Genomic DNA, 26457 nt, shown 5'->3' on the forward strand with positions numbered 1-26457 from the left:
ATGTCTGCAAATTTCAGGGCTATTGCCTTCACTGGCATCAACAGTATATGTACAAGAGAAAATATTTATACAGCTGCATCACTTGCCTAATCTGGATTAATGCTTACAGAAAAAGAGAAAAAGATATTCCTGATATTTATTATGTTGACCCTCCCTACTAGGATTCAGCTTATCTTCCTCATTAAAGAAAACGGGGAAAGAAGAATTTAAAATAAAGTCCAATTCATTTACTATACCATCCAATCTCAGCTTAGCTCATGGTGCAGACTGGAAGGAGTCTCCACCAGCACAGACTCTTTCAAGGATCCCTATGAGGGGACAGAAGCTAGGACACTTCATAGTGGCTGCAAAACTGGTGGTGATAATCTCATAGATAAGAAAGTATGCCTAATGAACATAAAACCAGGGTTTTTCTCACAGAACACAATGTTAGGAGGGGGGCTACAAGCATTTGCTAAGTGAAACAAACCACACAGTGCAAATCACACTGCATACAGTAAATTTCCTTTCATCTGGTAAGAGAACCACACAAGTAACAACATTCCTTTCTTAACTGGAGAACCATCATCATGCATAGCCAAGAGTTTTCCTGATCTTACTCAACAAAAGCATCCTATGTTAAAGTGAGAAAGCTTTGGGTCAGTTTTACATTCATCTCGTACTTACCTCTGAGCTATTCTGCCTGATGTTCCTGTCCTGTGTGAATCTGGTCTTTTACATCCCTAAATAACCTGTCACGTAGTATCTTAAGTGCAGCTACCCTGCTTCTCGAAAACACTTCTAACTTGCAGCTCTTTCATATTTACAGCATGTGGATAACTACCCCCACCCCCAGTTTGAGAAACACTCATACATGCATTCTGTATAATTTCTTACATGTTTTCCAGTGTCTACATCAAATATGGAATATTGATGATTTAAAAAAAAAACACAAAACACTCTGATGTTTTCACCAGTGTTATTACTTTTTTTAGGAAAACTTAATGAAAAATAAATTTCCTATTCCATTACTTTGTGAAGAAAAAGCTTAGGTCTGCCCCGTTATAGCAATTGAGTTTGTGATGGCCTTTGATCTGAGGCAAGAGTGAACGTCATTTTCAAAAAGCAACATGAAGAAAGAACTTGACTTACAAAATAAGATGTAACTGAACATTAGTGTGATTTGGGTAGACAACTGGAGGCAAAAAATGGTCGCTTTTCAGTAATAATCCTGAATGCTTCTATGTGTGTGTTTTGAAAAGATACTGCTCATATCCCACTTAACCAAGAATATGCAGGCGGTAATTAGGCACTGAGCCAGTAAGCCTCCAAGCAATCTCTCTTAATGCTGTAACATTAATTAGTACAAAATACGTCCTTGCTGAATAGACACAGAGAATGGCCTAATTCATACCAGAAAGAATTAGAAAAGGAAAAAAATAACCAGAGCTAATTATGTAACTTTTTTTTGTTAAGCAGTGAAAACCTGAAATAGAAGGGCAAATGAAACAAGCTCAGATGAGCTACATCAAGTCACCTATGCAAGATGAATAAAGGTACTAAAATCAACATGGAAGGAAAGCAGACAACAACAACTCTTAAAGGAATACTCTTGTATGTAGAGTGGAAGTGGCTGTATGATCATTTTTTCTGTCTCTATTTTCTAACTTTCTATGTATGAAGAAGAAACGTTAATAGCTACCGATTTTGTTCTGCACTGAACAGTCAAATCCATCTCTTTTACAAACAGACCCATTTCAAGCTCTTACAGACAGCAGCAAGGAGTTGTTGGCACATGAAGTCATACCTCTACTTCCACTAGACATACAAGCCCTGTTCACAACAAAACCATCACTCCAGCTAACAGACCCACCAGCTCTCATGCCTTCGATACTGTTGTGTCTGACATGCAACTTGACTATGATCAGAATAATATCAGAAATATTCTCTATCAGAAAAATAAGAAACTTTCAGCAGTTACTTTCTTACAACACTGAATGCTATTGCCACTCTTATTCTTGGGATGAATTATTTCAGTAAGGAGATTATATTGTTTATGAAAATTAATTTATCCAAGTGATACAAATCCACGTTTTTCTAATTAATGCCTGCAAAAGTAGGGTGGTAAGGTGTCTTATAGCAAAACTTTGACCAAAGGGACAGATGGAATTAAGGACATGAGGATATCACCTGAGTTCACTGGGCCGATTGTTCAATAAGGTCTAGGAAATTAATCTTAAATTGTTCAATATGCTTGAGGAAACAATGCAATTAACATTTGTTGGATAATTCCAGATAGTGAAATTCAGTTTTCTCAATCATCAGGGAAAACAAAACTGAATAAAACAAATATCAAGTCACCTCAGCTGTCACTAGAATGTTAAAAAGCTGAGGGGCTGCAACTACAGACACTTACACTGTTATCTTCTCCAAATTTTGCATCTTTTGCAAAATTTATGCAAGATTTGCAATAGTGTAACATTTGCCTTCTCTTCCTGTGAGACACCAGTAAGAATTCCCAGTAAGTTAAACAGCAAAATCTTAAATCTCCTGGATTTAATAAAAGCATGGTTAGCTGTTACTTGGTAACACAGGTAACTACTTAAAATTGATTTTACAGTAAGCTTTAATAAGTGGAATTTTGACATACAAACAAACATGTTTCATGGAACTTCAGAAGCTCCCAAAGAGTGCAGTAAATCACCCCAAAACATTTTGAAGCTTTATAAACAAAGCAAACTCATCTCCTCTTCAAAATATTTAAAAACAGGAACTGCAGAAAACATGTTATATAATTCCCTAAAAAAAAACAACTCTTCATGCTACTTCTTGTAGAGAAATCCTACTTAAAATTATTCTCACAGAAAAGAGTGTAGATAACATAAAAGCAATATTGCCACTATAATTATAAATTTCAAACAAAGACTTAGTCTGGCTTTATGTGAATGGGCTTAAGATTTACTTTTGAGTTCCACTGTACCATGAAACACATCAAGGCAAACTACCTTTAGAACACCTGAGTTAGATTACAAGGCACTGACAAAACTTTCCTTTAAACCAGACACATAAGAAGGACCAAGCAGAGACTGCTGTTCAGATGCAGGTTTTCACCAGCAAACTCTTAATAACAATCTAACAGTTAAGTCTTATTGCAGAAAGTTTTGGGGAAAAAAAAATCCCAAACCTTTCTAAAGCTGCTGAAGGTTTATTCTCAGTTCAAAACTAAGCTAAGCTGGTGTCACTCAGAAACTGTAACTCTCTGAGCATATCCATTAGTTTAAAAGCAATTACACCCACTGAAACTTCAAATTCACTCACCAGAAGTAAAAAGTTTCCAAACTGCACACCTATCACAGTATCAGAGTAATTATAACTGATCACGCACTATGTGCACACAGAACATGGCATGGTTTGTATCAGGACAAACCTGCCCAGCCAGAGATGATGTGTGAAATCCAAGAAGTGACCACAGCCTTACATGGGTCTCCCATGATGACCAACCTAAAATCATGCTCTGTTTAGAGTTTCATTCACTTCACCCTCTCCTGTGGGATCAAACACGTGCATAAGGGTTTACTAGGTTATACATATAGCATTAAGAATCTTCCTTACCTACCTTTGTGTTCCTGAAAATGTGCCTGTAATAAAGTATTGGCTGGTACACTAAACTTCACCGAGGGATGCTTTTGCAGCTCAGCTTAATAAAATCATAGGCAGCTTGAAAAAATACATCAGAAAATTGTTTCCTATCCTAAAACACCTCTCCTCATAGTCCCTCATTCCCTAATGGGATTTTAATAATATTACAAATGTAGATAATAAAGCTTAAAGAATATTTTTAGCATAAAACATTTTATGTATAGCAAACACAGTATGCTCCACTGACATAATTTTAAAATTCTCTGAATTCAAACTTTTAACTGGAAACTATTTCTATTCAAATTTTCAGGTGACCCTGACCCCTTCATACCAACCACTGTTGAACAGGTTCTCAAAATCAAAATCAGCAAGGTTTATCTGGAGTAGTATGCATTTATTTGAACTTCAATATTTCAGTCTCTTTGCAGAAATGTAATTATTTTAGGCTGTAATCTTTCCAGCATGTTAAATATTTGTCAGAAAGTAAAATAACAGTAACATTCTTGTCTAATGAAAGCACCTGGAGCAACCTGCCACTACTTTTAGAAACAGAGTTCAGGATGCTTCATCTCTGCTCTGGGTAACTGTATCATGTTTTGCTCAGTTATCCCACATTTCACATAAAGGGACATAAACCTCCAAAAGTTATGTCACTGTATAACATACACATCTAGCAGAGGAGGCGGGAACATGTTCAAAATTAACTTTCTTATCTACAGAACAAGGAATAGGTGCACACTGCGAGGAGCCAGGACAAGAAATGGATCTTCACCCTGATCCAGACAGGGTGGTCCTTGAAAGAAGTAGTTTACCTTTTACAGAAGGAACTAACTTCCTCTCTTCCTCCACCAGCAGAATCAGAAAGGGAAGGAAGGTTGCTTTCAGCTTCAGAGAAAAAGGCACATGCTGTCCTTTTTGACAACTCCAACAGTATTAGTTCATAAGCTCCATGAGCTCATAGTGATAGTACTGCCATAATTCCACATCCTAATCTTTGTGCTTGCTCACTGCAGGCACAGAGCACACTTTGAGGACACAAATCAAAAGCTTAACTATGGAACTGGTATCTGATCTGGTCAAAGGAAAGCTCTGAAAGCATTTTACCTTATTTTGGATAATGAAAGATCTGACAGAATAGGGAGCAGTTTGTAAAATTCCACAGCTCAAGGACTGAGTTTGCTTCTAGTCTTTGTTACAAAGCGTACTTCATTTTACTGCTGTCATTTAAGTAGAGATTATTAAGTAGAAATACTAAGTAGAGAAGGAGACATTGTCTCTCAGATGTTTTGCTGAAAATGTTGCCTTCAAAAATTCAACACCTAGCCTGACAGATTGAAGCATGGAACACTGGAATTAAATACACAAGTGAGAGATACTTGAGCACATTTCTACATGAGAATTAAAAAACTGAGTCAGGGAAAAAGCTGAAGGCAGAGGCTCTGCCAAAAAATGAGCATTTGTGCCACTGCCAGTACCACACAGGTTGACTCAAATGTAAACAACCCAATTTTTGAAAAGATTCTGCTTGGTAGAAACTTCAGAGATCAAACCAGTTATAAATCAAGCGGATTTATTTAAGCACACTGTGAAATAATGCGCTCTGCCTCTCAATAGAAAGTATGACTTTCTGAGCTAGTGGGAAATGACACTGTAAGGCTTGGTATCTAGTTACAATATTACTTAGGAGGATGAATAAAAATTAGCTTAGGAAAACAACAGCTCAAAGAATGCTTTAAAATCAAATATAATTAGCTCAGACTACAAATGCTGGAAATTCTATAAGGGTGACATTTTCCTGTCACCATTTTAATCCTAGCATACGATGGGAAAATAACTTTCAGAAGACACTTCACAACAAAATTCAGATGAAAATAACTGCCCAGTAGCAGTTTCCTATGATCTACATGTCTCTCTGAATTACAGTACTTTTTCATAAAATACAAAAATACCACATTCTACCTCTGTTAATCTTACAGTCATGCTTTTCCATGTCTTCAGAGACTTTTCACAGCAGAGTTAAATTCAACTTCAAACACTACACATCTTACAGTATCAAAATACGAAGATATCTGCATACCAAGATGTTCCAAAACATATTTAGATGAAAGCCAACAGAAATATTTTGAGACTTAACACTAGCAAGATAAAGTTGCCACAAGATTTGCTACTGTTATCTTTAAATGCTAAAAAGTAAATAGCTCTCAGCAACCAGAAGCAACAAGCGGAATGTACTTAGAGATTGTTCTGGCCTTACCTTAGTAAGGATAACACATTTATTGTCTGTAAGAAAATTTGCCTGTCTCTTGCTTGGTGGTTGGTGTGATTAGATGCTCAAGACCTTGCAGTAAGGTCTGTGAACTGCTTAATGTGAATATGGGTAAGCAGTGCTGAAGGAGCAAAAGAATACTTTCACCTCTGAATGCAGTAATTGAATAGGTAATGTGAGGCAAACGGCTAGATGAGAAACCATGGCTGACAGAGGCAAGAGAGCACGCTAGGTGCTCTTCATAGACATCAGAAGAGCTTGCATACGAACGTTCCCTCATCATTTCTCTATAAAGACAAGAGATACACAGGAAATTAAAACAATACTCACATAGGAACAAGAAACACATATTGAAGCTGAAAGGTGGTCAGTATGCAACAAAATATGCTGTGCTAGTAATCTCAGAATGGGAGATTCAGCTATGCCATGAGGTTGCAAATGAAGAAAGAGAAAGGCCTGTCTAGACAAGACAAAATTCACAAACATCTGCTGAATAACAAATCCAGGGTGACAGGCCTCAATAGGGCAGAACGTTCCACAGAAATACAGGACAATAAAGACAAGCAGAAAAAGGAAGAAGATAATAGAGGAGAAACAAACGAAAGGATTGGTTTCCTGTTCCAGTAAACAGAAAAGAAACCGGTCAAAATATATGAAGTCTTGCAATAAGAATCAGGTAGTACAGCTATAAGAACAGTCAAGATCCTGCTTCTGAAAGATCCACAATCAAAAGCCAAAAAAAAAGAGGGCATCATCACAGACTGAGACAAAGAACAGATCACAGATGAATGGGTGGGGATGAGGTACTAGGAAAATCGAACTAACACATTTAGAAATTATGTGTTGTATTCTATTTTGTATTTAGCATACAGAATGAATCAAAGCTAAGGAAGAGACTGGATTATACACACAATATAAAATGACAAAAGGACAGAAATGAAAACTACATAACAAAAAATTGAGGAAACTTGTTAAAAAGAAGGTAAATGAGCACCTAAGGTAAAATCCTTGCAGGAAATATGGAAGCTTTCCAGGATGACCATATTGAAAGTGTAAAGCCAGTGGATGCTGCCAGAGAGTCTGTAGGGCCAATGGATGAAAAATGTGTACAGTGAATGCAGGGAAACTAAATTAATTCTTTTAATTAGTGTGGGGAAATTCATATGCTGGATCCCTCTTTGTTAACAGGCAAATAACCTGTAAAATTGCAGCTACTATGTAGAAGCAGTATAGAAGAAATTAAAGAAAGGAATTTAACAAATCCTCAGGACTATATGGCATTCACCCAACAGTTCTGAAGCTCAGTTCCTAACAGTGGTGCACAAACTCTAGTTTAAAAATTGCCTTAGCAGGCATGGATAGACTGGATAGTAGTAATTGCCAATTTAAAACAAGAAAAATCTAGCAAGACACAAAGACTACAGAAGAAAATGCCATACACGTTTATCAGGCAATTTAACAAAAAATTAAATAGTGGATAGTAATAGCAGACAGGAAGTGAAAGATGATGGCAGTGTCAACGGCTATTTCTTTTTTGCAGTCTCACTGGATTTCCTTGAAGGAATGGGTGACAGTTGACTGAAAGTTTTAGAAAGCCCAGTAAATTCAACAAAATTCTTTGCCAAAGGTTTTTAAGAAAAATAAGGTGCCATGATACAAGACAGAAGTCCTGACATAGATAAATACTTGCTCAAAAGACAGAATGGAGGGTGTAGAAGTAAATTGTCAGTTCTCAAGAGTAGGACCTGCATAATTCAGGTGGGATCTGCTATAGGATATGTGTTGTTCAACACATTCATAAACGAACCGGAAAAATGAGCAAGCAATAATATGACTTTGGTTATGATATGAAGTTCATTAGGGTAGGGCTGACTGAAATACAAAAAGACCTTTATAAACTGAGTAACTAGGCAATAAAATGGAACATGAAATTTAATACAAATGAATGTAAAATAATGCATATGTATTTCACATTTTAAATGATGGGATCTCAGCAGACCATTACTGCTCAGAAGCAAGACCCTGTGATTAGGACACTGATTTGTGAAGAACCATCCCTTTGTTTTCTAGTCTATGTAGTTTTTTGTTAGGGGATGCAGTTGATAATGAAAGTTTACATGGACCTCAGAGGTCTAGACAAGAGCATATAACAGAAATCCATTAGGGCCAGTACTTCCATAGCAAACAGCTCTGGCTCAGGAAACAACAATAACTGAATATAGGGAGAGAACGGGAGTGTCATATATGCTTGCCCTGATCTGATTCTCTCCTCAGCATTTCCTTACAGATACTCTTGGACACAAGAAAATGGTCCAGAAAAACTTCTGATCTGATCTGTTATGGCCATCTTTGATGGTAATACATTGTAGCATAATAAAGCCCACCCCAAAAAAGAAATGCAAACCTGGGATGCATCAAGGCAGACACTTCCAGGTAAGACAGGTAGATGATATAGTTGTATAAATCTCAAAAGTGTTCAAGTGCACGAAGGAGCTAGGACAGACAGGGTATTATACAAAGGGAGGATGGGAGAGCTTGAATTCTTTGTCAGACACTCTCTTCCAGTTCTGTCTTGTTAATGCTATAGCTTTAGCAATTTTTAACTGCAGTTTTGAATGTAACAAAGGTTATATAACTGGTTTTAGTTGTATTAAAAAAAGCATTCTTAAATAGCTGCAGAAATAATAAAGCGTGAATAGCAAAGGTAAGGATCATCTTTTATTCAATGAAAAATCTTGTTGCAGTCTAGTATAACAAAAAGAAAGTAAATGGGGGCTAGATTAATTCACATTTCTTAAACCCCAGAATCAAAAAGAGAAGCAGTCTCATTTGAACACAATGAGAATACACAGTGCGAAATATCTATAGTAGCAAAAGCAAGTTTATAGTTTCTTAGTGTTTCAGTTATTATGAGAAAACACACTTTGTTTTTAATAAATTAAAAGTTTCTGATTTTCTGATATTTTCAATCCAAAATGCCTGTTATGTTTTATTTTGATCTTCCCAAACAATTTTTAAAAGTTCACTAGGACCTGATGGCTGTGCTCTGATTGAGGAATAAATGGCATTTTTTGTTCTTAATATCATGGGGGTTTTGACATGAAATGCAATATCACATTTTTATATACTCCAGCACCATGTGTGTTGCATAATGGATGACTTTCACATGAACAACCTGATATAAGCAACAAATAGTATTTGGGGTTTAGTATCTCAAATGCATACAGAAACCTCAAGTACTGCTTCCAACCCTTGTAAAGAAATCCCCAAAAGACAGCCTGAGGCTGGATTACTTCACTTCTGTTTGTAAACACCAGGAGAGGGTGCAAATGCAAATTAATACTCCAAATATAGATTTGATGGTCACTACCTCTGCTGTACAAATTTTAGGAGCTGCCATTCCTTGAGGACTGCAGCACAAGCCATAGAATAGTTTCAGTTACTAACAGTGGGGATATCTCCCTGTTTTACTGGCTGAAGAACTCTGTAGGTTTTCCTGGTGAGACAGTGATGAAAATGTCCTAAAAATGCACAACTGGTGTCTTTAACATTGGATGCAAGTAAATTAATGGAGCAGAAAGTACCGATCTTTGCCAGTAGAAACCCTGAACAGTTTGTTACATAGCTTTCCTGTATGATTAATACAAAACCTATATGGTAGTAGAAAACATCTTTCAGAGAATATGACCCAACAGTAAAATACTAATCAACACTTATATTACCAGCCAAACTAGCACTGAGTCTATAAACCCCTGTTTCAGAGGTGTTTAATACTTCAGCTATGAAACTAAACTTTGCACTGAAACTGGAAAAAGTTATCTGAAAGATTTCAGTTATATTTTTTCACTAAAAAAGTACATCCAAAATCCAAAAGATAATTAGGACACTAACAACAGAACAGAAAGCTGGTAACATTTTCAAAACACCTCTTAAGCACACACAACAATTTTAGTAAGCTTCTTTCTTATTGTTGTTTTATGTATTCAACAGCTAAGCTGGAAAAAACCCAGATACACTCTGTACTATATGTGAGTATTTCGGTTACCTGCTAAATGACACTTCTGAGGGACAAGCATGTAAGCAAGGCAAGAAGACTAATTTTTGATGCCCAGCAAAAGAGTTGAACAGTAAAAGAGTGCAAGCACCGCTTTAAGTCAAGAATTGCAGCACTAACAATTCTGAAGTGCAACTGTCCATAAACAGATAGAATGGACTTCACAGGTTTCTGTCAGGCAAACTAGCAATGGAAAAAAAAGAAGTTAAAAGCAGTTTGTTTGCAAACAAAATCTTGTGTCAAAATCCTTTCATCCTAAATGTTTGTTTCCACTAAGAGATAGCAGGTCAACATCAAAGCTTTCATAAGACAGAAAAAAAAAGGCAGAATAACTGATACTAACAGATTTGAAGATGAAACTCTGATTTGATGCTCATTGTATTTGTTTTTGCAAGTGGTTCCAATTCAGTGTTTCTTATCACACTGAAGTATCTAGCATACTTAATACACACAAACTTCTGTTTTTGCTGTATTGTATATTACATATTTTCCTCTCCTCTAGAGCTCAGCATTTCACCTTTAATCCACTTGTTCCCCAAAATTTCACTTCATACTATTAAGTTATTTTATAGTAATATATTTTATACAATTAAAATATCCACAAAGCAAACAACTGGCAACTTTCATTGACTAACATCTGCAGAGTGGTTGAACTGGGCTATAAAAGCAAGGAAGTTTAAAGACCATTTTATAAAGACATGACTTTTAAGATAAGTCTACATGCCTTAAAAATTTTGTCTGACAAGGTGGTGGGAGAACTCCGATTTCTCCAATTATAAGTTCAATAGCTGAAATAAGTTTAAAAAGGTCATGTATAAAAGACATAAAACATTAATCTCACCATTTTCTGTACAGCTTGATAAACTCCTAGAAGCTGTAATAGCAGAGACAAATTAAGCAACTTTCTGACCTTTCTCTGGTACAAACCTTTACAGTTATTTAATGAAAATCCCAAAGGTTACCAATTATTTTTCTAAAAAGCTCATCTCCCTCTGACTGGGAATTTGGAACTACGTTGCAAAGTTACTTTGTGGAAACACTTCATTTGAGTACCTTTAGTACAACTGCACAGTTGTAATAAACCCACTAATTTATTTCTTGTTTTGGCTTGGGGAGGAAGAGGACTTGAGGGGAAACAAGGTAAAGCAAGTGAGAGAGAATAACAGGTAGAAAGAGAGAGAAAATAAGCAAATAAGAGCACATATGTATGCATTCAAGGTAGACACACTAAAACCCTGAAAAAAAATAAGAACAATCATGTGTTGACCCAAATAATTCAGTATCAGGCCTCAGTATACCTACTAAAATCAGAGGCAGTATGGGCACACAGCTGTGCAATGGTACACGCTAAAGTATTTCAAGCAAAAGTGAGATTTCCAAGCTTTGTGTTAAATAATTTAACACTCAAATATTTATGATCTTTCCTGACTCAAAGCCTAAAGTTTAACCAACATTTTGTTTAACTCGGAATTAATGTATTTTTTTAATTGACTAATGTTTCAGAGATGTGACCTGTTGTAACTTCTTGACATGTTTTGAATGGTACAAAATAGATGCAGAAGGCTGGTTTGATCAAACAGTTTTCAGTTCAAAATAAAAAGCCACCTAATCAGTTTATTATTTCTCTACATATTAAATAGCGGAAAAAAATATTCACATATAAAAGTGTTTCTTTGGAACTACTCAGCTTTCTGTCTTTCAAACACTATTTAGAACTGATTTTCTGTAGTTAAGCAATATAAATATTTCACTGACAGAAATCTTAAGAGAACCTCCAACAATTTGGATATTAACATGTAAAAATTATAGAAATATGTTGTGCTAACAGGCAATTGTTCTCAACAGTATGACTAAATCTACATTTAAAAATGGCTGTTTTCAGAAGTTTCTGTAAATGTGATTTCATGTCATCAAGTCTGACAGACAAAAAAATTCTGATGATCAAATCAACCAGATGGACCAACGTTTGTGATCATACACTTCTTGAATAAAGCCTGTTAAAACTTCCACACATTCACACAGTAAAATGTTTGAATAAGCCACAAGCTGTTGGACATTTCTAAACAAAATGAAAGACAAAACTATCAAGGAGGGCCGCAAAATTATCTCCAATTGTTCATGTGTGTGAAAATACCATAGTGACAGAACATACTGAGTCTTCTCTGTGAATGCACAATCTTTTTCATCAAAGCAAATGAATCTGCTTCAAATAATATTCACCCAACTGCAAATTTCAAACATGAAGATAAATATTGCTGAAATTACTGAAGATGTAAAAACTGATATATGCAAAATAACACCTATAAACTTTTAGTTCCATGAATTATGCTGCCATCTTTTGGGGGGCATTAAAAGGCGATATGGCCCATTCTTGTCCTTTATGAGAGATCTCACTATATTTGTGTCAGCCATTTCCAAAGGAGTGGGATAGTTTTGTTTGAATTCTTGAGTATCAAGTTAATAGAACCCACAGTTCTGTATCTTTTATTCACTGAAAATTGCATAGAGTTACTTGTAGTTTTATTTTAGAAGTTAGTGCCTATAAACCTTTTTCATCATGTCAGTTCTAACTATTGCAAAGTATGCATGACTAATCACAAATGGTAGCCATAAGTAAGGATTAAACAGTGTCCAGTCTTCATAAATATCAGTCTCTGGTTTTACTGAATGACCAGTAGTCCTCTGTATTAATAAACTGATTTCTCTGAGGTTACTCATGTAGAAAGTTTCAAACTGGATGTGGCTTCCCACTCTGTCACACACTGTGCAAGCAACATCACTGGCTCATCACTCATTTACCCAATTTTCCTTGATGAAAGAGTGAATAGTCTGCAGAATCATGATACTCAAAAGTTCAGTTTCTGGCTCTTGAAAATATTAGACAGTAATTATTTGGCATTAAGGACTTCTATGAATAGATGTAGGTTTCCAGATCCATTACAGTCTATTATGTTATTGCAGCTGAAATTAAAAAAGTGTCATCTTGAGGAGAGAGAGGTCTCCAGGCAGCATCCCACTCATTTTAATCAGATCACAGTCATTTGACCAATTCTATGTTGATTATTAGATTAACTGAGAAGCGTGCAGAGGTCATGGAGAGTATGACTCATTTATTTTCAACAATTACAAAACTTTTAGTTTGTGATTTTACCTCATTTGCCCTTCAAGCTCCTTATCTCTACTACTGGTTGCCAAAATACTTTCTACTTTGCCACTTGGATGATCTCATTCAGGGCTGTGATCCCTGTTTTGAGAACCACTGCCTTAATGTCTGCACTTAATACTATTTTTAAAGGATCTTTGATGTAAAAGAAAGCTGTAAACATTTACCTTTTTGGTCTAACAAGTCAGACAGAAAATACATTTAGCACTCTTGTTTCTTGAGCATTCAAGCATACTGTAGATGGGCCTACTGTATTCATAGTCCTAAAGAGTACAATAAATGCCCAGTATGTTTGCATTAGAAATCACCCACAGTTAGTTTCCTCCTAGTTTTAAGCAGCTTCATAATTATTCTATCACGCCATTTGTCTCTTTTTAGACTATGGACTGTGATTTTTCTGGCTGTCAGTGAATAGTTCCTTTACCTAAATCAAATAATTTCAGAGGCAAAAGTATTTGGAGCCACCTCACCCCAAGCCTTCGCATATACTTACTGTTCTGACTCTAGATTCTGTCAGTGCCTTTCTGAAGTAGGATTATTTAAAATTAATAAAGTTCTATAACCAAGATATATTAGTATTACTTAATATTTTAAGCTTTCTGTGGCTTCCTATGTCTACCCATGTATGCTTTATTTTGGACGAGAACTGTTCCTTTTTATTCTCTGTGAAATGCAATAAATTTATTACTGAAATTTCTAGACCAAGTTTTTATTATTGCAACCTTTACAAGCTTCTGAATATGCAGAAATGTTGCTTGTATTTTCTAAGTGTATTGACTATTTTTTGTAATTCAGTGATAAGACATTATTTTAAAAGGGAGAATAGCATCAAACAGAGAAAATAGCATTTTTTAGAAAGCATTAATGTCATATTCAAGTATAAACCCATAAAACTACCTACCATATGCTTAAAGGCAGCAATGCATGTGTGTTTGTGAGGCTAAGGCCCATGCTCAGTATTATTCTATTGCTCAGAACACAGATCAATAACTACCACATGCAGCTGAGGTTCCCTCCCGAATCTTGTATTTTGAATTACATAAACCAGTGCTTTTAAGATTAATATCTTTCCAGCCCTGCATGGATACAATGTCTTGACATTACCTTTTGTATTCCTTGGTTTCTTCACAATTCTTAACACCCCTTTTAAGTAAAACTTCATTTATTTAAGAATAACTTTGCTTTTTTTCTCCCTATTTTTAATTCACTTTGCTTATCACTTGTTTCCTTCAACTCATCTGAAACCCCCTTAAAAGCTAACTCTAAAAGATCAGACTCTGGAATTTACCAAATACTCTTTCCTCTCTGTGTTTTGAACACATAAACCATTTCTAACAATTGTAGAAATGTAGGAACTGTTTTAAGAAAGAACTCTCTTTAAAAATATTTTCATGAGTGATATTTAAACCAACAATACTTTTAGGATGCAAACTAGAGCTATTATGAAGTGGATCCAACCTTTCAATCAATATCAGTAATTTGCATTCAATGCATGATGTTTATAAGCAAAATAATTATCTGTGTACAAGTCGTGAACAGGTACAAATTTTGAGCAAATGGGAGGTACAAAGCAGGTGATTTATAAAGCACATTAACACCTTTTCCTTTCATTTTCCTGATTAGCTTCTTGGAGTATCAAATATTCATAGAAATACTTGATACCTTTTTTCTATACCAAATAAACACTGCATTTAAGAAATTATAATGAAGAGACATACTTTTTCTTCAGGCTTCACATTTCCTCCAATACTGTCAAAAATGTACTCCTAGATTCCAAAAACATTTCACTTCCACTTCCAAAGCTAAAAACCAATTATGTATTTCCAACAATATTTATTTCAACAAATTCACATTTCTAATGCAGAATCTTAAAAGAGTGCCTCCATATTCTTTTATAGCAACATATCATCATACTCACTTCAACATATAACCCTTCTAAATGTAAAATAACTTCACCTCAGTATTGCCATGATCAGTTGTCTCAATGAATTCCTCATTCCTTACATTTTATCCCTGGTTGTATATATCAACTGTACATGTCTGGTAGTGATGATATAAACCTGTCAGCTAGTGGGAAGCTCCGTAAAGTAATCTGTCATCACTCTTTTCCTGAAATAAACTATAGCTTTCAGGGACCTCTGGAAAATGTATACTGACAGACGTTATTGTGACAATGGGCTGAGTATCCTGCATTACACAGCAGGTGCTTTCTGTGTTTCCACTTCCTATGGACCCCCCATCATGTCTGTATTCACCTTTCTATCCTCAAGCATGTAATTCACCTACGGATTCACCTGTTGGCTAATAGGTTGCCCTAAAAGAAAAATACCTAGGTAACCGAAATCATGCTTTGGAATTTAAAAAACAAAACCAAAACAAACAAAAAACCACACAAAATTAAAAAAACACAAAGCAAAACAACAAAAAAAAAGGAAAAAACCCCACAAAAAATAAACAACCAAAACTTCTGGAAGATTCTTTTTCTTAATGAATTGCTTTTGTTCATAGTGCCCACCCTCCTTTTCTCCAGACAAGCAATAAAGTTTGGGTTTTATAATTTCTAGATTGATATGTCAAGTCTTTCCATAGATCTCTCCATAGGTCTAGAAACAATTATGTTCTTTGCAGGTCTATAGCCAAAAGAAAACGTGATACATATATCACGTATATACATATATATACATGATCTGTATAACCTACTTGTTAACCATCTATCAAAACACTGATAAGCAGGAACTCAGGACTATATTCCCATCTTTGTAAGCAAGACGTTTTAAAGCCACTTTAAGACAACGTAGCTAGTAATATACTTTGTGAAGTGTTTGACTCTTCTTCCACGCTAACAAAAGTGCCTGCAGTGATGTTACATAATCATTATAGCTTTTTATTTTCAAAAAATAGAAGCAGCATTCTGCTACAACTCTCTTGCCTCCAACGATCAAGAATTTCATTCAGATCCCATACTGCTGTTACACATGCTTGTCATTGATAAGATGTTTGGTTGCCATAGTCACAAAAATCCACTGAAGATTATAAAAGTTTTTCCTTATTTTCCAGTCAGCTTTACTAGCTGTTGTTTTCCACGTACGTATATTTGACCCATTTGCATAAAAAATCATATACACACCCAATTAAGTTTAAAAAGAAGAAACTACAGTTACACTAAAGCAATCTTTGCAATGTTACCATTATAATGTGCCTCTTAGAACTATGTTTCAATAATAATTCAAATTATTTTTACCAAGGAAACCAGAATTCACTCTGGAAAAAAAATGGAGTTTGATAGTACCAGAAAGAAGGTTGAAAACAATTGTATGCCCTTGTATGTCATACAAACAAGAGGTAAACTAATGTCACACAATAGCATTATCTGTATTCTGTTGGCATCATAAGTCTGCAAAAGCATAAACTGATAGGTATTGATAGACATTGATCTTAATAAAGCCACAGAATTTGGAGGGAAAAATCAAGTCTTTGGTATACCAGAAGAAGGCATATAACTACAACCATTTAAAATCATTTAGATATAAACCCAAAAGCCTAAAAAAAAAAAATCCTGAAAAAATCCAGTCCAGATTACATTTATTCCTTTTTATTAAAATTTACATTGAATATTGAACTTCTCCCTTCCTGTTGACTACGTTAAGAAGCTGCAAAGACTGTACCTGCACTGGAGGAAAAGGCAGCCCCTTTTTTATTTTGGCAGAACATGATTCCCAAGCAAAATGGTTTAACTAAATAAGTGTCAGTACAAACGATGGTAGAGTGCTAACCACCACTAATTGCCTCCAGCTGAGGCAATCTGCTGCTATTGCAGAGATGGACACTGTTTCAACACCTACATGCCATGCACTTTCTGCCACCTGAATACCAAACACTGTTTTGATGAGTAACGTAGAATTCTGCAGAACCACTGATTAAATGTTCTTTTACTATTCTTTAATTTTTTACTTTTTAATGCTGCAAGAAGCAAGTTTCAAAGTAGAAGAGCAAACAGAAAAAGGGACAGAAAGTTTTTGTGTGCTTCAAAAAATGTTTACCATTTATTCCTCTCTAATCAAAATGCTTGTGTTTTTGCTATAACAAGAATAGGCAAGAATCTTAAAAAAAAAATCTTTTTTTCATGTCTTATTTATTTCACTTTGATTTTGTTTTAAATGAAGATCCTATCATTAATCATATAAATCAGAAAGGACTATTTTCATGTAGAAAAAATTACATACCTTATATTGAAAAAGGATTCCATAAAGCAAAATATTTTTCTTTTTCACTTCCCTTGCAAATTTCTTGATCCTAGTTAGTTCTTCCATACCAATACTGCAAGAAGTATTTTCTGAAACATCCAAGTGCACCTTGAGAGGGAGAAATAAAGAATTAAAAAAAAAATTAAAAAAATAAACCTGCATTTTCCATAGTGCACTATTTAAGACAGCCAGTTTTTTGTATCTCATTTTAATGTGTTAAACACACTTAAAAATACAGGCTAACAAAGGTTTGCCTTAGTTAGCTTCTATTACCACTGAATTCCATTAATTACATATTTAGTGACATGAAAATTATTTCTTTTCTAAGCACAGTGAACCAATAAGCCAGAACACATCAGAACAGAATGTTCTAATTGCATATTAAGAATATTTAATTAAATCAAAAACCAAACATTCTTTTTTAAGCTCTAATCTAACTTTCAAGGTTTTTTCCTCCCTTTTTTTTCATTACTATCATGATGCTGTAGAAATAGAGGTGTTTTTCTTAAGCACCTTCAAGGTTTCAAAACAGAACTCCATTCTTTAAAGATTTATTTTGAATTTACTACTTTTCCAGTATAGCATATTAGTTGCCTAAATTGGATTAATTCCAAGATAACACTGCAAGTTTAAAAGCAGAAACTATTCAAAAGAATAGTTTTGCTTTCTGTTGACTAATTTAAGAAGCTGCAAAGAATGTATCTGCATTGGAGGTTCCTGAGCTCTTGGGCAGGGGAAGGCAGGTCTTGTATCCAGCAGGGATGCTGCACAAACAGTGGGTTTTAGAGGATCTGAACTGGTATCAGCTGGCTCAAGGAAGGTATCAACTAGCTCAACCCTTTTGCAAGGCTTATGTGTTCCTCAGTTTAAACAGTTTAATTGGTGAAGTTTCTATTAACTGTAGAAATCAAAATTATGCAGGATGATTTGGACATATGAAGTTTCAGCATCTACTAACAGCTGAAATACCTTTCCCCTTAAAAGAAAAATATTTTTCTGGAAGACTGATTCTACCGATATCTGTAAGTACTACAGACAGGCAGGAGTACAGAGAAAGCTCCAGAGAGCTGTGCTTGGGAAAAGTATTTCAAGTTCCTTTTGTACATTATATTCAATTTATCCTGTCAGATAATACTCATTTTCCCTGACAACACTTTTAAAAAGATGTTTACTGTCTAAGTGCACATTCACCAGGAGCAAAGCTATTGTGTTCTACTATGCAGGCAGAGCTCATTTTTACACACTATTTTTTCTTTTACCCAAATCAATGCTAAGTAATGTTCATTTACAGCTAATTACAAGAAATTTTAAGGCCTATTATTCTGAGAGAACACGACCTAACACCTATTTGCCATTAACCTGTTCCATAGCTTTAGAAAGATATTTTACTCAAACTTAATTTTGTAGTGAAATGCAAATAATGGCAACTACAGAGCTGAAGTACTAGCATTCTTTTCTTTCTATGCCTAAGTAATAACAGAAGAAAATCTACAAATGTGAACATGTATTACTCAGAAAAGTAATGTCAGTTTAAGAATATGATTCTTCTTGTTAGAGTTGGAAAGGATACTTGTTTGATGCTGACAAGTAATTGCATGAATTATATCTCTGTGCTTCCTATTTCTCTTGTAACATTAATCTTCCCTTTTCTGCTATGTCCAGATACAATAGTCCAACTGCTGCTGCAGCATACAGATGCCACAAAAAATTCCAGTCAGGCACCAGTAAAAAGGAAAGACTGATATTTGCAGCAATTTATAGGTGGGAATATGGTCAGAAGTCATTACATATAGTGTCAGCCCAGCCTTTCACAGGAACAATTCTCCCCAGGCTGGTTAAACACAATAGTAACACCTGTCATTTTTACAACTAAAGCTGCATATTTGATGGAAAAATAAAACTGATTCTCTTAAGTATCAGATTGCTACCAAAAAGTTACAAATCCTGAAACCAAAGAATATACAAGAACTCTCCAATTATGAGGAAGTCTACATTAGACTGTTCAGATCATGAGGTTAGAGTGGAAGCAGATAGCTGCTCTTCACATTTATCCTTTCAGTTCTTCACTACCAGGAATAGTTTTACTTCTCAGAGTAAAAATGAATAATGTTTCCTGTACAACTAGTACTTAAAACCTGTGCATTATAGTATCATCATGTTGCTTAAAATTCTGAGTCTCATTTGCCTGAGAAATATTAATATGCCTTTTTACATCAAAAGAAAGTGTCTTATGGGGCTTTTCATTACCAATGTATTCAGGTTTTATATTAAATGAAGTATAGAGCAAAGAATAAAGCTGAGGAGAATCCCACTCATAAGCCCTAGTGAAGAGGACACCCAACACTGAATTTAATTAAAGACTGCAGAAGGAAGTTTCTATCCCCCAGCCATAACATCTGTAATGAGTTTTAGGCATCAGAAGTTTAAAGGACTTAGTTCCCAGGGATTAATATGAGACGAGACAATGCTTTGTTTAGTTAGTTCTTTAGTCATTTAAAACATACTTTCCAATCCTCCTATTTTTTCCTTCTTGTTATTTCTAAAAGATAGTGTGGTAACTCCATAAAATTTGAAAGTGTAGCATAAGATGCCTTTTTACAGTTAGGGTACTCCATTATTTGAAGATACCTTTAACAAATATATGTGTAACTGTGTTTTAAATGTTAGCAAGTGCTTTGACCTAGTTATGACATTTTCTCCCACCGTCTAGTTTCCAGGAATTTCAGGTAGTTGTCATGAACAACTGATGGATATGGAGTACAGTAAAGGGATTAAATGTATTATTTTTATCCTGAGACCATTTTAAAAGGTGTCCACCTAAATAATTTGTGCATGCTGCAGGCTGTTCAAGCAAGTTCACTTTCACTGAAAATGGTGCTGGATTCTATAATGATTTTGAGATCTAGTATCTGAGGGGCAAACTCTTAGGAACTTCCTGGTGAGTTTATGTAAACATTACTTGAATTCATATCTGTTTCTCAGGAAATATTAAGTCCAGAATAATTGTAATTATTAAAACAATGTGTCTATGTGTCACACTAAAAACGCACTTAAAGTCCAGAGTAGAGATGAGCTATGAATCGGGCACAAAATAAGCATTACCTATTTGATCAGTAATTCCAACTTTAACTGCACACCCCCAAAATTTAACACAGAAATGTCTTTTTATATTCTTGATAAAGAGCAAATGAAAACATTCTCGGTCCAGAAAAGAGCATTCTGCCCATCCTTGTATATGGGCAACAGAACTGGACAGGGGTCATTGCTCTTGATTATCAAAGGGCAAAATAATTTATCTTTGAAAATTCAGTAAAATTAAAGCTCTACCATGAACTTCCTCAGAAATAGGGTCAAGAAAAAAAGATGGTCTAGAAATAAAGTACTAAATATCAACACTGATAGAATCAGTAGCTCACTCCAACAGCATACAACAGGTAAGGATATAACTTTTTTTATTTGTAATTGATCTTCATACCTCATTTGTTAGCTCATTAATGAAATTTCATCACCTACATTTCAGATTAAGCCCAAAATTGGCAAGTAAATGCTTCGTTTTACTTCCAGATCACTAGACCATGCACTTCAGAAGCTATCCATGGCCCATGTATTATAAATATTTACTCTGTTTTCTACAGCTATGGAAGTATATACTTAAAATCATAACATATTGTGTTATTGTGGAGGATATAATAAATGTAGTTCAGAGGCACACTCTTTGTGACATGTGACATATGGCATAATGACACTCATTCCATCCAATACTTCTGATCCCAACCTATTAGGCCAGAAAACATGACAGAACTAACTGGATATGCTTACTCTGCATGAAGACTTTCAAACTGACTCATATTTTCTCCTTTTTAACAGTGTGAGTAAAATAAAGTCATGTACACCTTCAGCTGTCATCCACATGAACTGTTAAATTATTCTGGCTGCAATATTAAAATAGTGAGACTTTCAGCCAACAATACAATTTAAAACTTTTGCCACATACCAGTGTAGATTTTTCAGTCTTACAACATCGCAATAAGTAAAGTATGCATTAAAGTTATATTGCAAAGTAATTCAAAGTTATCTTTTACCACTTGGAGTAGAAAAGCAACAATAATTTTAAAACTCTGAATAAACCACACAGCACAAAAAAACCTAAAGCCACCTAATTCTGTTTCAACTTTTTTTGCATCATTTGCAGCATCCCAGCAGAGATGGAGCATGACAGCAAAGCAGGAGTTAGCAGTTCAATATGACTAGCCACAAGGAGTTTTTTACAAAAATACATAACTAATAAATTGTCATTTGCTAGTGCTGCTTTATTTCCTGACAGCATGCAGCACATCTGCTGAAGTGCAAACTAGGCTCTTTACAATCCAAGTTACAGTTCAAATTTACAATTTTATCCAGAGCTAGCAGCAGTTTAAAGCTAGTCGAACACTTAAAAATATTTCATTAGATGCTTTCTACAGTAACTTACAAGAGTTACCCACCGATATAAGGACAACTGGATATAAAAGAGGAGTATTCGATTTTTCCAACATATCCACTAGTTTCTGGGTTTCTTCAACTGCATACTTTTTATCCTAAATGAAAGTAAATGTTTAGAATTACTGAAATACCAAACGATGATTTAATAAAGACTGAATTCAAAGATCTATTATATACCAAAAAAAGATATATTACTTTTTGGTTTAGGAATTTTTGTTTGGTCAGTTTTAATGTATTTGTAACACTTGTGTCTGGTAAAGCTACAGTTGTTAGGAAAATTTTAAAAAATAATAGTAATAAAAAAAAGATTACTAATTCTGCCCTCAATAAATATATATGTAACAAGCTTATGGGTCCTCACTGGTCTCAGCTATTGTTCACCTAAAACTTTCCTGTTCCCATACATGAACCCAAACACAGATTTGTATGGCATGCATGTGTCCAAAATGGGAAACACTAATTTAGCCCATGGTGACAATCCACAGTTGGATGACTACACATATGACACGCCTCTTCTTGAGATCATTCACTTCAATACAATATATATGAAAGCAAATTTTAAACTCATTTCAGTTGCATTCCTCTTGTTCTAGAATTCATGGCTGGGTTAACAGCATACTGACAAAAGTGCAGAACAAGGCGAGAAAGTATGGACCAGTATCTCAAAGGTAATGGTCTACCTCAAACGTATGATTTAGTGCCCATGAAAAACACCAAGTATTGGAATGGATACACCAGAAGGACAGAAATAACAACCAACTATTCAAATAAGTAATTATTACTTACCATTAATAATAAGTTTATGTGGAAAATTAAAAGCATGCATCCTTAAAACTTACACTTATACAAACAAAATTGTAGCACTGTCCTGAAAAGATATCTTGTAGCTGGCCATCATTTTTGCTTAGAGTTACTGATACAGCTTCAACCTAATTAAAGAAAAAATTGCTATGTCACAAATTTCAGCCTCAAATATCTGATAAAGCACCCACCATTAGGGCAAAGTTTGTTCATTCAAATGATTTAAAACTGGCAAATATTATTTCTACTATGAGAATTAAAATTGCTCAGATTTTTACGTGACTCAGCAGTGAGGCATGGAGTCCAGCACCCTGTGGAGTTTTCTGCAAGTTTTTACTGAAGGATACTGCTGATGGAGCCATTCCAGTAACAGCCCAGGAAATATCAGACACAAGCACCAATGCATGGGTTAGGAAGTTCAACTGTTCCCAGAGCTGAAAACACTGTTCATAGGATCAAGATGATCAAATGATTCTAGACCTCTAGTACTAAGAAAATATAATATTCAAATACATATTTTTTTTTTCTCCATGCAACTAAAACCAAGAGAAGTTAAGAAATACCTATGAAAAACCAAGTGCACAAGTATTATTATAGAATCACAGAATAGTTAGGGTTGGAAATGACCTATTCTAGGATTCTGCATAAAACAAGACTCATTTAGAATTTCTCCTGAAAACTATTGCCTCAATTAATACTTCAAAATACTGTCTTAATCACAGACATCCTTATTTTTCAATCTGTAACTATAACACCAGCTAAGAAATTATCTTATCCGAATTAAAATAAAAAGTAGGTTCTACTATGTTATCAGCTTCAGGATTGCCTCAAGTTAAACAGCAAATCAGGCAGTAGAGGTAGAAATTGTTTCCTAAGAGAAGATAACACTTTGAAGCCAGTAAGAAAAACTTGAAAATTAGGGAAAAAAAAAATCTTAATGTTGCTTCTATTAAACCAGAAAACCTCACAGTTCCACTGCTCAAATGAGCATTATTTCTGCCCAGAAGACATTATATATTGCAGCAAACAACAGAAGCACTACACTTCTGTGTTTCCTCAAAATGTCACTTAACCCACATTCCAACAGAAGTACCAAATACAACATTTGAAAAGGCTTTGCACTGTTATCTAAAGCTGTATTTGTTTATATTATTAGTACTTGGGGAGCTAACTTGTTTGCAAAAGAATGAGGTTTGAAACCCAAAGGTTGATACCTATGCACTAAAGACTTCAGAAATATTTTCAGCTGAAAACTGGGTAACACAGCCCCAAATGGTTGGCATCTAATAGCTTAAAGAGATTAAAAAAAAAATCACAGAAGGCAAGAATTAATTATATAACTTTAAAAAATGCAATACTTGAGGGTTCTCCTGGTTTGAACTTCCTCAGAACTAAAATCAGAAATCTGCAGTACCTTTACAATGTTGCACATACTCAAACGATTAGAAGCATACATCATGCCAGACTTTTCAGAAGGTAAATGGAACATTACTCAAGACAGAAGGCCTACATTGTTCTGGAGGGTTTTTTTGAGATATTACAATACATGATGCTTAAGTATTCCTGAACATTTAAAAAACTGAATTAGTTTATCAAAGTTTTGATTAAATTTGTAGAATATGATAAAGCAGTACACCGAGCCTTTGTTTTACAGCCATACTATCCAGCAAAAATTAAAACAGATTTCTCTCTTGGTTAAGTAACCACAGCTGCTTAACTAGATACTTGAACACATCATCAGATAACTCACATTAATTCTTACTCTATTTTGCATGTTAGTATCCTACAGAAAACTAAAATGTTAAAATATTATAGAATCATAGAATAGTTAGGGTTGGAAAGGACCTTAAGATCATCTAGTTCCAACCCCCCTGCCATGGGCAGGGAGACCTCACACTAAACCATGTCACCCAAGGCTCTGTTGAACCTGGCCTTGAACACTGCCAGGGATGGAGCATTCACAACTTCCTTGGGCAACCCATTCAAGTGTCTCACCACCCTCAAAGTAAAGAACTTCTTCCTTATATCTAACCTAAACTTGACAGTAGTAAGTTTAAATTCCAGATAATATGTACTTGACTGAATGATTCCCAATTAGAGTCTTACTAAGATCAATTACCCTCCAATTCGCACTCTGAAAAGTGCATTCTTAGACTTCCCAACTTGGAAGTGTTTCTCATGGTTTGATTAAAGTGTTTATATGCAAAACTAATAAATAGATACAGGTAAAACAACACTTAAATAAGTACTTTTTTTTTCCTAGCATGGGTAAGTGACGCCTAGTAACTACACAATAGTTTAAATGGAGAGAAAAAAGGAAAAATAGCAATGGATTTGGTTTTAGCAAAACAGACACATACTTCTGCTCCATTATAGAGCTATTCAGACAAGAAAAGATCTTACTCAACTCTGCTAGCATTTTGCACTTTTAAATGTAGATATTTAATAGATATAAAGCATGATTTTTCATACTAAATACAATTTTTTCCAAACAAAACCTGTACGTACAATGTCAAACAACATTTCTAGACATAAAATAGCAATACAGTTTGCTACAGGAGAACATCATGCTATTAATTAAGCACACAATGTTTGTGTCAACAGGTATGAATAAAACCATTTATAGAAGTGATATTATGCAAATCAGGAAACCTGTATTTTTGAACAGCTTTTCCCCAGCTGTTTCTCTGGGTAATAGAAAGATGTGATATCATCACATAAGATGTAATTAATAACCACCCCAAGATCAGTCAATATTTAGCAATTACCAAATGTTAATCACCTTTGGCAAAATGAAAATATGTGACAGTTGTATTAGTAGGAATAATGAAAAGAGAAAAGATAGTTAAATGCCAGTAGAAAATTCCATCAATATCCTACAGCAAAGGCTTCAATGAGCATTCAGTATGTGTAAAATGTACCCCTTCTTTTCTGCAAAAAGGTTGATTAATTTGCCTTTGCATTTGTAGCTCTGCAATAATACAACATACTCCTTAATTGGTTCAGACTTTAATTCAGACTTCAAAGTACCAAAAGTATTTCCTCTGTAGCATATTTGAAACAATTTGGGCTTACTGAATTCATAAAATCTAAAGAAAATGGCCTCTCTGGTGCCTGGATCCAATTTCTCCTCTAATCTAATATATAAATTTTAAGAGGATCTGTAAGATCCCCCTCTACAGCATAATTGGGCAGAAGATGCTTCTTTCTTGGTAGTTTCCACACCTGGTGTTAATCCCTTTTAATAAATACTACAGTAACAGGGGGTCTCAGTTTCTGTATTTCCGTTATTTAGATTATTTCTTATGAGTTGTGACAACCAGAAGCATTAAAGTAATCATACAGTTTAGAACCATAGAATTGTACTTACTTTTATCCGGCTTTTCAGAGATTCATGAAGGAGAAAATTTACTTGTGCCACATCTTCCTTCACATTGGTAATAATACAAACTTGTTGTGATAGGTTGCCTGTGATCAAGAAAAAAACCTTAGTATTTCAGGCAAAGATAAGTAAACCAAAATTATTAATCTGCTAAATATAGTCTTCAATGCATATACTGCTGTCTCTTGACAGAATCTTTTCAACAGCTGTAAATTTAAGACACCTTATTTCAAGGCACAGTTAATGTAACTACATAATTTATGTAACAGACTTCTCAAATGCAAAATTCGTATTATATTTTATATTACTCTGTACAATGTGAAAACATTACATAAGGCCTGACCCTAAAGCCTATTTGAATAAGGGAATTCTATGAAAAGGTGTTTGCTCAGGTCCACATTACTGACGCTAGATGACAACCAAGAAAACTTTCTGGAAACTTCATAC

At 34.8% G+C, this 26457-nt stretch overlaps 1 protein-coding gene across 5 annotated transcripts in view; it reads right to left on the bottom strand.

Annotated features, from left to right (window-relative positions):
- The window catches only part of CRPPA (CDP-L-ribitol pyrophosphorylase A), a 126032-nt gene that overhangs the window by 42024 nt on the left and 57551 nt on the right, over positions 1-26457 (bottom strand). For 4 of the 5 annotated variants that reach the window (XM_034069503.1, XM_031052585.2, XM_031052586.2 and 1 more), the window contains exons 6-9: positions 25999-26096; positions 22667-22756; positions 21830-21922; positions 17325-17453 (exon numbers count right to left, since the gene is read on the bottom strand). In XM_034069503.1, coding sequence (XP_033925394.1) covers positions 17325-17453; positions 21830-21922; positions 22667-22756; positions 25999-26096 — 410 coding nt within the window. The remainder of the gene's footprint in view (positions 1-17324; positions 17454-21829; positions 21923-22666; positions 22757-25998; positions 26097-26457) is intronic. The other variant, XM_031052587.2, reaches the window with a different exon arrangement.

This window comes from Melopsittacus undulatus, chromosome 1 (genome assembly GCF_012275295.1).
Source record: "Melopsittacus undulatus isolate bMelUnd1 chromosome 1, bMelUnd1.mat.Z, whole genome shotgun sequence".
In the NCBI taxonomy this organism is placed as follows: Eukaryota; Metazoa; Chordata; class Aves; order Psittaciformes; family Psittaculidae; genus Melopsittacus; species Melopsittacus undulatus.